Genomic DNA, 12,524 nt, shown 5'->3' on the forward strand with positions numbered 1-12,524 from the left:
GTGTCCACACTCATAGACTCATGGACTTTGAGGCGCGTTCCCGCTGAGTTAGTGAGGGCTCAGGGCTGTCCCACTGTGAAATTGTCAGGTGCACGAGGGCTCTCTCACCTTCATTTTGAGCCTTTTATGCCCACTTTCCGTAAGTCGGCATTTCTGCAGACTGTACCTGAGGGAATTCCGCACAGTTCATAGCGTTATTATGTGAAACATGAGGTTCCCTGGGGAAGCCCGGAAGCATAAAAAGGTAAACCAATGCCATAAAATGAAAATAAAAATAATAATAAAAAAAAAGATGAATAACGGTAAACGAACAATCATTATTCTTGTAAGTTGCTTTGGAAAAACTTTAGGCTAACATACATAAACATCCTATGTTACGTGCATATTTCATTCATCAACTGTTTATTTTCATTTTTGATTAATGATCCCATTTTGACAAAAATGTACAATAAATTGATTACAATAGATAAACGGCAATTGCCTCTCGTCCACTCTGTAAGGCAAGAGCCTGGATCACATTCATATCAGGCAGTTGGACCCTTAAGTGTCCTGGCCACGGGGAACGTAAAAAAAAATAAAATAAAAAGCCCTAGACCCACAATAGTTTATAACATGGCGTCGTTTTGGTGCTGTGATATTGTAAGTCACAAAGTGCTGTCTCATTCCTCTTTATACAATTTTCAGTACTTGTAGACTCTTGCACCCAATCATTTCCAGGTGATGTCACTTAAGTCTTTGAGGGATCTGAGCTTAAGACCTTAGGGAGGACTTTGAGATTTAGCAGCAGTATTATGGTTCTCAGACACATGCAACTGATTTACATGTGGCCTTGTGTTAGTCTAACTGAAACAGACGGGCATCCATTTATGGCTGCAATAATCACATGTAGTATACCTCTATTTCAAAGTTAAATAAATGAGGAATATAAGAAAGATGATGGATCGATGGTGGGAGGGACAGAGGGATGATGGAGGAGAGACAGGCAGACAGCAGGTGTCTGGCAGAAAAATCATCTTCTTCATTCATACTTCTTTTCACATTTAACCTACGCAGCTTTTTTTAGGATCTCATTGTCAGCTTTGTTCCACTTTTGTACCTGGAAGGAACATAATCATATCTGTGAAAAATTTAGCCTTCAATAAAATTTCTTCACATCAGAATTGATTCACACCTCACTCAGGAATTATCTCTCATACACAGTCACACAGCCTGACTTTATCGTACATGAATATGAAACCGCAAACTACCCATTCAGCAAAATGTTTTGCAGTGGCCAGTCCCTTCTGATACCAAGACAAAGGGATCTGTTTACAGTTGTGTGAGAAATGATCATGTCTGGAGTTACCATACAACAGATATCACCTGGTCTCTTCTTGTGATTAAAAATCTTTAAACTTGTTTTTACTGTTTTCCTTCAAAATTCTGTAGTCAGATTCTCTGTATAAGCTCTGTTGCTGGTGAAGTTAGAATGGAGAGGGATTATACTGGACATTCTGCTTGTGAAGGATCAAATATGTGGATGTGTAAAACCGGACAATTCTGCCATGTGGCATTGTGTTAATCACACAAGTATCATCCATGCCAGCTGCCAGACAGTTGTCACTTGTTGACATAAGTGCACCCTTATGTCAACAAGTCGCAGTTGCTGCTAACATTTAGATGCCCTAGTTCATGATAAATAAATGAAGCAGCTGTTTTGTTGTTCTGTGTATTTAAAGCAATACAGATGGTATTAACATAATGTGTGTCAAGTTAGCTTCACACTGTCAACTGTCCATACTGTCAGTGTTTATCTTAAGGAAACAGCAACCATAGTAGCTACATAGTGCAGTTACTAAAGCTGCAAGATGAAAGCTGCCATAAATGTCTGACTATGCTGGAGAAGTAAAAACCCCAGGTCAGTAAAAATAAAGTAAAATTCTTCATTCTGCAAGAATTTTGGTTCACAAAAGGCCAACAGGCATAACAAGCTTTCATTCCTAAACAAGAAAAGTGCAGTAGATAATTTTTCATTGCCATCTAAAACAACAAATAAGGAAGCTGAAAAAACATAGAAAAATCAACTGGACTAGGTTTTTAGGTCAAAGACATTTCACCTCTAAAGCAAGGAAGAGGCCCAACACCAACAAGGAGGAACCAGAAACAAGAGGGGATAACACTGTCATCCCTTATGTGGCTGGTTTATCAGAGAAGTTAAAAAGGATATTTCGCAACCACAATATCCCGGTTAACTTTAAACCAGGGAACACCCTGCAGCAGAAACTGGTCCACCCGAAAGACAAAACACCCAGACATAAACAGAGTGATGTGGTGTATGCAATTAAGTGTAGTCAGGAGTGTAACGACTTGTACATTGGTGAAACTAAGCAGCCGCTTCACAAACACATGGCCCAACACAGGAGGGCCAACTCCAGTGGACCAGAGTCAGCAGTCCACCTCCACCTGAAGGACAAAGGACATTCTTTTGAGGACAGTGAAGTCCAGATCCTCTCCAGAGAACATCGCTGGTTTGAGAGAGGAGTTAAGGAAGCTATTTTTGTAAAGATAGAACACCCCTCACTAAATAGGGGTGGTGGACTAAGACACAACTTGTCTTCCATCTACAACCCTGTTTTGAGATCTCTGCCCAATCATGCCCACCAGGACAATAGGCGTCGGTCGACAGGGGAGGATCCAAAGACAGGTAACGACTCTCACTGATACTGGGCTGCAACAACTCAGTCGTTAGGGGACATCGTTGGCCTTCAAAGGACTGAAACACCACCGAGGGGGATAAATATCTCCGGCTCAACACCAGGCAGTCAGAACTGATGAAGCCTCTTGGATGAGAGGTGAAACGTCTTCGACCTAGAAATCTAGTCCAGTTGATTTTTTCTAAGGTTTTTTCAGTTTACTACAGCTACTGTATTCTGTACCTTCTATAGAGACATGGCTGCCTGCTTTTGCAGCAGTCTGACCAGTGTGGTGATAGAGCGACTGTTGCTTCAGCAGAAAATGTTGGTCGCCTCTCTCTTCTGCATTTATGCTGCAGGATTTTCCATAAAATTTCAGTTTCAATGGTAGAATTAGTGCAACAGCAGTGCAGCAGAACCACTTCTGCTGTTTTTGTACAGTACATGTATGATGTTTTAGCCTATTTCCACATGATTCCACATAGCTATTTAATGCAAATATCTCATGGAAACACTGCAGAAATTTTGACTGGGTTAAATTGAAGAACACAAGATTAAATGCACCAATATTAGTTAGTAAATTCATTAATCACTGTGAGTCAGCTGGTGCAGGTAAAGAGAGCAGAAAAAAGAACACAAACACAGGTGGAAGTGTATCACAAAAAAAGGCTGTAGCAGGACGTGCATGAAACCGTGATGCTTGGTGATTGTTCAGTGCTCATGTGACTTTAACTGTGTCCAGTTATTTCTACATCAGCCAAGCGACAAACTGAAGAGTTGGCCTTTGTTTTGGGATTTTCTACTTTGTTTATTGTAATGTTTTCTGAAGGACCCTGCCACTTCCCCTCTCTGTATTGTCCAATAGGATGCCGGCAGTCAGCAGATTGGATTCCTATTGGGCAGCTGTGGCGTTACCGTGGCGCTGACTAGTGACGCTTGCCATAAGGGTCTGCCGAAGAGTGCGACAGGAGAGATCCCACAGTTCAAAGGTGAGAGTGAAAATCATCAGTCACAGCTGAAAGACACCACATCCTGTCCCACTGTCACTGTGTTTATCAGATCGTGTGGAAAATCTTGGTTAATCAGGTGTAAATGTTTATTTATGGCTTGGGAACTGAATAATGAATGTGACTGCAAGGCCTGTCCACGGTCTCAGATTAATAAAGTCGTTCAGATGTTAATAAAGACCCTGACAAATCACGGTTGTTGGTGTCAGTATCTTGGGTGAATAAATAAACAAATGAGTTTGTATATTCATATAAATAAACTTTACTCTGTCGCTGTTTTTTTTGTGACACATCACTTCACCCTCTGTCACGCTGTCTCTCCGCAGGTTGGCCCAAGCTGCTGTGGTTTGTAACAGAGTCGAAGCACCTCTCCAAACCTCCCAGAGACTGGTTCCCCCACATTAAAGATGCGAACAACGACACTGCTTACATAGAGGTGAACTAACACACACACACAGAAACACAGGGAGTAAGTGTTGTTTTCAGTGCACACTTCAACAGAATCTGGAGTCTCTTTTAAGCAGTGAAATCAAAGAAGTAAATTAGCATCTGTTAGGTATTTTTAGTCAGATAGAAATTGGATAGATACTTTATGTATTAGAAATGTTTAGTGGAGACAGGATGTCTAGTTAGACTGTTAAATGCTTAGTCATGCTTATGAGTTTCTACAGGGTACATCTGGTCAAGGATACTAGAGAGAAGAGTTGATGACTGTCAGCAGACAGGGTGTTTAATATTATTATTATGACGTGTATAACTGTAGCCTTAGCCGTAATATGTTCTTATGTTTAAGTCACGACATGTACTAGAGGTCGTGAGAATGTTTTTAGCTACACACCACTTAACCAACAGACACACACATTGATTTGCTTCATGTTTTGACTACTGCTATGACCAGCTGCAAAGCTGGTAACAGAGACGTCTCGGTTGACGTTCCTGTGTAGTATGGGGCTAGCCCAACCGAGGGGATATAATGTATAGGCCTGGTGGGTTCAGGGTCTTTCATCTTACATCTGCCTGCGAGCAGTTTGGAGGTGCAAGATACCTGAGCGTGTAATGTTAATTTTACCTGTGATCCTTTGAATAAATCAGCACTGTTTTGAAGTTACTTGGACTGCCTCGTCTCTCAGAGTCAGTATGGTAAAAAGTACCGGGTACAACACATCTAACTTCTCTTGTGTGTGAGAGTTTGCTCATGAAGCCAATACAATTTTAAAGGATTCTCACAAAGATGTTATCTAATGTCAAAGAAATGTTAACCTGGTTTCTGATTCCACAGCTTTACTGTGCCATTCTGTTTTTAATCTCATTTTATTTTAAAGGAAAAGTTCAACATTTTGAGGAAGTTGTTCATTCATTTTCTGGCAGAGATCTAAAGAACACTGCCACTCTTAGCCAGGAGATGGTTAGCTTAGCATGAAGACTGGAGACTGGGAAAGGTCTAAAGCTTACTAATGTTGTACCCAGTACTTTTTACCATGCTAACTCTGAGAGACGAGACAGTCCAAGTAACTTCAAAACAGTGCTGATTTATTCAAAGGATCACAGGTAAAATTAACATTACACACTCAGGTATCTTGCACCTCCAAACTGCTCGCAGGCAGATGTAAGATGAAAGACCCTGAACCCACCAGGCCTATACATTATATCCCCTCGGTTGGGCTAGCCCCATACTACACAGAAACGTCAACCGAGACGTCTCTGTTACCAGCTTTGCAGCTGGTCATAGCAGTAGTCAAAACATGAAGCAAATCAATGTGTGTGTGTCTGTTGATTAAGTGGTGTGTAGCTAAAAACATTCTCACAGACCTCTAGTAACATGTCGTGACTTAAACATAAGAACATATTATGGCTAAGGCTACAGTTATACACGTCATAATAATAATATTAAACACCCTGTCTGCTGACAGTCATCAACTCTTCTCTCTAGTATCCTTGACCAGATGTACCCTGTAGAAACTCATAAGCATGACTAAGCATTTAACAGTCTAACTAGACATCCTATCTCCACTAAACATTTCTAATACATAAAGTATCTAACCAATATCTATCTGACTAAAAATACCTAACACTAATTAACATGTTATATCTTATTTTTACTTAAGAACTTAATTGGCAGGTTTTTGTGATGATGAAAATAATCATCAGTGGCAGCAGAAATTTGAAACCCAACATTGTTCACAATTGAGTTTCTTAATATTAGTTAGTGTTTAGTTGATTGTACACAGTTTTTTTACTTAGCTTGCTTTAATGGACTTTAATGATAGGTAGCTCTACATACTTTCACTTTAACAACTTAGAGCCATTTTAAAATGAACAAACAATGTAATATTCCAGAGTATATTTAGGTTGCTGACAGGCACCAAAAGGCTGATCCTACCTGGTTCCACTGAAAGCGTCTCTCTCAACCTTTTGTTTTCCCCTCAGTATAAGACCTGTAAGGACGGCAGCGTGTTAGGAGTCACGGTGACGAGGATCGCGCTGCTCACACACTGCCAGGCGCTCACCCAGTCCTGCAGTTACACTGAGGGTAAACACAAGCACACACATACACAGACACAGCTCAGTCTCCAGGTCTCAGTGTAACACGTTTTCTCCCTGTGTCTGCAGCAGAGACCATAGTGAACGTTCTAGACTTTAAGAAGGACGTGGGCCTGTGGCATGGCATCCTGGCGGTAAGATCTACCCACTAAAAATTAATTTCCTGTTTGTTTCTCATGCTCCATTGAAGGTGGGGGTAGAACCACTGGCAGTTTGGCTTTATGTTAATTTCGCATTAATTACTCCCAAAATTTAGATGTGAAGTCCTGTATTTTAATACTTTGAAGACAAACTCCAGATGATTATTATCCAAAATGGACAGAAACAGAGTCAGAGACATGCTCAAAATGTAAAGAATATATGTTAAGTAGCAGAAACAGTCCTTTCCGCTTTAAATATCATCGCATTTTGTGTGTGCTGGACAGAGTGTGATGAACATGATGCATGTGATCAGCGTCCCCTACTCACTGATGAAGGTCAACCCTCTGTCATGGATCCAGAAAGTCTGCCAGTACAAAGGTCAGACACACACTCCATCTGTCACTTAGCTCAGTCAGTTCACTGCATTCACCTGTCTATCAGACTGATTAAATGCTAATGCTTCTGCCTTCTGTGTGTGTGTGTGTGTGCAGCCAAGGTAGCCTGTGTGAAGTCCAGAGACATGCACTGGGCTCTGGTGGCCCACAAAGACCAGAAGGACATCAACCTGAGCTCACTGCGGATGCTGCTGGTGGCTGACGGATCAAACCCCTGTAAGGTCATGCTCAGCCTCCGCAGCCGAGCTCTTTCACTGACGGGGGGAGTTTAGAGACGTATATGTGAGATAGAGAATGTCAGGGAAATGGATAAACTCTCTCGGGAAGTTGGCAAACTGGGTCACTTTACAGAAATAGAGTCGAACGTGTCCAGCTACGCACAATAAATGGATTTCAGCACAACTGGAGTGCAAATAGGCCTGAAATGTAACAATAAGGAAGTGATATCATTTTTTGATCCAGGCTGGTGATTCTGCATGTTTCGTCCCATAATGTTTGTATTACTGTAAACCCACAACACGTTTTTTATTATCCAGACAGCCATTAGCTTCACTTTAATTCATGATCAGTTTCCAGAGCTTTAAAACATTCTAGGCGTTGGTTTTCCCTCAAAGCAACCATGTAATCCGTTGTATGTTTTGACAAATTTGCCTGTGGTTTCTTCAAGTGCACTGCAACTTGAGAGGGTCAGGTGCTAAATTGCTAACTGTTATGTTTGAGGAAAGACCTACATCATTTTTAGAAATTTTATTTAGCCTTAATTTAACCAGCAAATCCTCACAGAGATTAAAAAATGCATCCTGGCCAAGGCAGGGTGCAGTAACAGTGAGTTACACTCAAACAACATAACTAATACAACATGCTACAAAAACAGAATTGAACAGAAATGCAATCATACAGTCATAAACAAAGATTTTATCCTAGAAACAACCTAAACAGCACCTTCAAGCAGCTGTCATCAGTATTTTTATGTAGGAAATGATGAAACACTGTGTGTTTTTGGCAGTGATGAAGCTACAGAGAATTATCAGCTGAATCAGCAACTCTCCCCAACTTTACAGTAATAGTCAGAGCCAGATATTTTTCTTACGAGCTGGTAGATACCGAAATCAGATCCAGAAAACAGTGAATTGTTGCACTTACATTCATCAGATGGACACAAGCACCACTTCAAGTAAATGCTCCATAACTGCTGGATATGTAAATGATCAAATGCTTGTTAGCACATTCCCCTTGGAAATCTTAAAGGTGTTATGTTAGTGTGGTGTCAGCTTGTTTCCGCTGCCCTCTAGTGGTAAGCAGTTGTGACTGTCGGTCACTGTTTGTCAGGGTCCATCTCCTCCTGCGATGCCTTCCTCAACGTCTTTCAGACCAAAGGACTGAGAGCCGAGGTCATCTGTCCCTGTGCCAGCTCCCCCGAGGCCCTAACAGTGGCCATCAGGAGGTAAACACTCAGCACACACATTCTCACAACCCCTTTACATTTACAAATTATACAAACCTGTGTGCACACAAATACAGAAACACAAGGGACAGAAGATTCTAGTTGTAGTTCACATCGTAGAGTTCAATAAAACTGCGCACTCACACAAAGACCAAACCTGCAGAGAGTGGTAAAGACTGCGGAGAAGATCACTAGGACTCCACTGCCCTCTCTGCAGAGCATTTACCACCACAGGCTGCGTAGGAAAGCTGTCTCCATCCTCAAAGATCCCACCCACCCCCAGCACGCACTGTTCGCCTCCCTACCCTCTGGCTGGAGGTTCAGAAGTGTGAAGTGTAGGACCACTAGACTGAAAAACTCTTTCTTTCCCTCCGCCATCAGACTCCTAAACAGCTGAGGAGTTTATTACCAGGAAATACGTCATGTACTGTTCACATTCTCAGTTTGCACATTGACTGCTGACTGCTGTACATGCTGCTCCTATGCAGCACACACTCTCATTATATTCTTATATATTTTTATTATATTGCCTCATTTGCTGCTTAAAGTGTCTTAGATTTAGTGTTACTTATTTATCTACTTTATATTTCATTTGTATTTTGTGGCATTCATGTGGACGGCGAAGTAAGAATTTCATTGTACAGGGAAACACATTTTCTAACTGTGCATATGACAAATAAACACCTTGACCTTGACCTTGACCTATATGATATAAAGAGAAATGCTTGCAAAGTAGGAGCCTTGTAGAGTGGCACATTTATTCCTGTGGGACTCTACAATCCCAAAAACGTAAACATCCATTTTTGAATTCAGTTTCGAACTATAAACACCAACAGTATGCACTGTGTGTCTGTGTACCTGTGGTTCACCAGTGTGTTTGTGTTGCCTCCAGACCAGCGGAGGACAGCAGTCAGCCTCCGGGTCGAGGCATCCTGTCCATGCAGGGGCTGAGCTACGGGGTGGTCAGGGTGGACACAGAGGAGCGTCTATCAGTGCTCACCGTGCAGGACGTGGGGACGGTCACACCAGGAGGTACACTGCATCTGACTGTAACACAGTGAACAGCACTAGGGATGTCCCAATCCATTTTTTTTTTTTGGCCCCAGTATCGATCCAATTCCTTTAATATTAATCCAGTCTGATACTAACATGTACCTACAGTAAACGTCCAATTAGATATCTGACATATTGAAACTGAAATTTATGGGGTGCAGTGTATTTTTCAGGAGCTTCTTGATCCAAACACTGTATCAGCAAAGCAGTCAGAACTAGTGATGCGAGTAGCCCGGCACTGTGTTTTTAACCCTGCTCCGCCTGTAACCTGGTTTTTGGGCACACACTACAGCAGTGGATGTTATAAACAACCTATCATATCAGGTTTCTTCATGGAAACAGGATGAGTCTTGTGTTTAAAGGTGTTAAAGGTTGTCTCTCGTCCTCCCAGGCCTGGTGTGTGTGGTGAAGCCAGAGGGTGTCCCTCAGCTCTGTCAGACAGATGAGATTGGGGAGCTCTGTGTCTGCTCCATTGCTACTGGTACCTCGTACTACGGCCTCACGGGCATGACCAAGAACACATTTGAGGTGAGCTGCCCTGCAAAGTGTGTCTGCTGCAGGCGTTTTCTACACCAACCACGACAAGACCTCAACTCAACCCTAAAAAGGGACAGTTTCCTATTTGAATGAAAAGGGAACAGTGCAGGTAGCAGTATGACATTAGCCTTATAACAGCCCTAACTTAAATCTACTGTGATATCTGTGATGCAGCATTACTGTAGGCTGGCCAGTTGCTATGGTGACCGTGTGTGTTTGCAGGTTTACCCGGTCAGCTCCAGTGGGGGGCTGATCAGCGAGTATGCCTTCGTGCGGACCGGCCTGCTGGGCTTCATCGGCCCGGGCGGCCTTGTCTTCATCACCGGCAAGATGGACGGGCTCATCATGGTGAGTGGGCGGAGGCACAACGCTGATGACATCGTTGCTACGGCGCTGGCGGTGGAACCAATGAAATTCGTCTACAGGGGCAGGTGAGGAATGAGGGGTTTGTGGGACATGATGAGGTTATTTATTTTATTTCCCTTTTTTTTAATACAGGAAAATGATCCATGTCAAAAGGCCATCTTGAGATTGTGTTTAAGTAACTGAACTCTCCACCACAGATCAGTGAGGTCTAATGACCATACTGTATTTTTTGTATTAATCTGGTTCTGAAAGGTAACTAGTAACTAAAGTTATAAAATAAATGTAGTGCAGTAAAAAGTACAATATTTGCCTCTAAAATGTAATGAAGTCAAAGTATGAAGTAACAGAAAATTAAAATACTCAAGCAAAGTACAGATACCTCAAAATTGTAGTAAATGTACTTAGTTAATTTCCACAACTGGTGCTGTCATGCTGATAAATGATCAGTACACATAATAAATCCAGTAAAGTAGAGCAATGGAACTAGAAACAGTAATAGAATGAAGTTTAATTGTGTTCACGGCCACTGTGGAGGACATTCATCTTTTCCCAGACAGGCTCGGAGGATCTCTTCCAGCACTATTTAAAAACTGTGCACATACAGAATCCTGTGTTTTAAATGTCTAGAAATGAAACTAGCTACATACTTAAAACATTTTTGTGAGTTTGAAGCACAGATGCAGTGGGGCTGAAAGTGTAGGGCTTGAACTGACGTTGGAGTATGTTTGCTCCATATCTAGTGAAATAGCTTGAAAACTAAATGCGAGTCGGGCTCTAGAAGGAGCCTCAGTCATCAGTGGTGGATAATTGATCAATATCTGATGTTAGTGTTCTGCACAATATGTCAGTCCAAGTGCATGGTAGGTGTGATCAATAACAGCAGAGAGGACCATGGAAATGAAGACAAGCTCCAAGGTGAACTGAGGGATCTGTCCCTGCTCTGTCCCTGCAGGATAGCAGTGTTCTCTGTCACGGTGCTGAGGGACGAGAGGATCGTGGTCGTGGCGGAGCAGAGACCCGACTCCACAGAGGAGGACAGCTTCCAGTGGATGAGCCGCGTGCTGCAGGTAGATCACCTCCCACCTGGACAGCTCGGTGTAAAGAGAGCTCCTCATCAACAGATAATCCCACTGTCCCGTGTCTCCCCTCTCAGGCCATCGACAGTATCCACGGCGTGGGCGTGTTCTGCCTGGCTCTGGTCCCGGCTAACACACTACCCAAGACTCCTTTGGGTGGCATCCACCTGTCAGAGATCAAGCAGCTTTACCTGGAGGGGGGGCTGCATCCCTGCAATGTCTTAATGTGCCCCCACACCTGTGTCACCAACCTGCCCAAACCACGGCAGAAACAGCCAGGTGGGAAACAAGGCTGTCTGAATACACAGGAGTGTGCGTCTGTCTATTAGTGTGTAAATGGTTCTGGTTGGTATGTTGTTACTGTGTGTGCAGCTATTGATGTGCTGGTCCTGTGTGTGTGTGTGTGTGTGTGTGTGTGTGTGCGGTGCAGAGATCGGACCTGCCTCTGTGATGGTGGGGAATCTGGTGTCAGGGAAGAGGATCGCTCAGGCCAGCGGCAGAGATTTGGGACAGACGGACGACAACGACCAGGTGAGACACACACAGACTTTATATAACATAACAAGTGGTGATGTAACGTTAAACACCATGATGTAATGTTAAACTCCATGATGTAACGTTAAACACCATGATGTAACGTTAAACGCCATGAAGTAACGGTAAACTCCATGATGTAACGTTAAACACCATGATGTAACGTTAAACTCCATGATGTAACGTTAAACGCCATGATGTAACGTTAAACGCCATGATGTAATGTTAAACTCCATGATGTAACGTTAAACTCCACAGAGGGAACAACCACCAATACACGCGATAAACAAATAGTGTCTTCTATTCACAGTGAAGTGAGATCAAAAAAGTTTATGTAAAAGTTGAGGATGGTACTACACACCCGGTGTTTGAGCTGTAGTAACCTCGGTGTTCTGATACCTCTGTGTTTTTTTAGTTCTTGTTCCTGTCTGAGGTTTTGCAATGGAGAGCTCAGACCACACCGGACCACGTCCTCTACACCCTCCTCAGCTCCCGGGTAACAACACACTGATCGCAGTAATAGTTCAGAAGATCTCACTGTGTATGTTTCTGGTTATAAAAGCCACGGCTTGGCAACTAAAACCTATTGCAGTGTAAAAATTGAAGTTTAACAAGAGATTTCAGAGGCGAGAGATGAAAATTCAACAATGCATGAAAATATTTTCTAATAAAAATCTTAAAGATACTTTGTAAAACAACAAGAACCTGAAAATGAATGTATGACTATGCACAAAAAGAGAGGATATGCTTTATATCTC

At 42.5% G+C, this 12,524-nt stretch overlaps 1 protein-coding gene across 1 annotated transcript in view; it reads left to right on the forward strand.

The window, feature by feature from the left end:
• The window catches only part of LOC109951068 (disco-interacting protein 2 homolog C-like), a 69,831-nt gene that overhangs the window by 29,334 nt on the left and 27,973 nt on the right, over positions 1–12,524 (forward strand). The window contains 14 exon segments of the mRNA XM_020585346.1: positions 3,538–3,661; positions 4,006–4,115; positions 6,107–6,209; positions 6,290–6,354; positions 6,646–6,739; positions 6,853–6,972; positions 8,086–8,200; positions 9,093–9,232; positions 9,645–9,781; positions 10,013–10,221; positions 11,109–11,223; positions 11,310–11,511; positions 11,663–11,763; positions 12,182–12,279. Coding sequence (XP_020441002.1) covers positions 3,538–3,661; positions 4,006–4,115; positions 6,107–6,209; positions 6,290–6,354; positions 6,646–6,739; positions 6,853–6,972; positions 8,086–8,200; positions 9,093–9,232; positions 9,645–9,781; positions 10,013–10,221; positions 11,109–11,223; positions 11,310–11,511; positions 11,663–11,763; positions 12,182–12,279 — 1,733 coding nt within the window.

This window comes from Monopterus albus, unplaced genomic scaffold (assembly GCF_001952655.1).
Source record: "Monopterus albus unplaced genomic scaffold, M_albus_1.0 scaffold362.1, whole genome shotgun sequence".
NCBI lineage: Eukaryota > Metazoa > Chordata > Actinopteri > Synbranchiformes > Synbranchidae > Monopterus > Monopterus albus.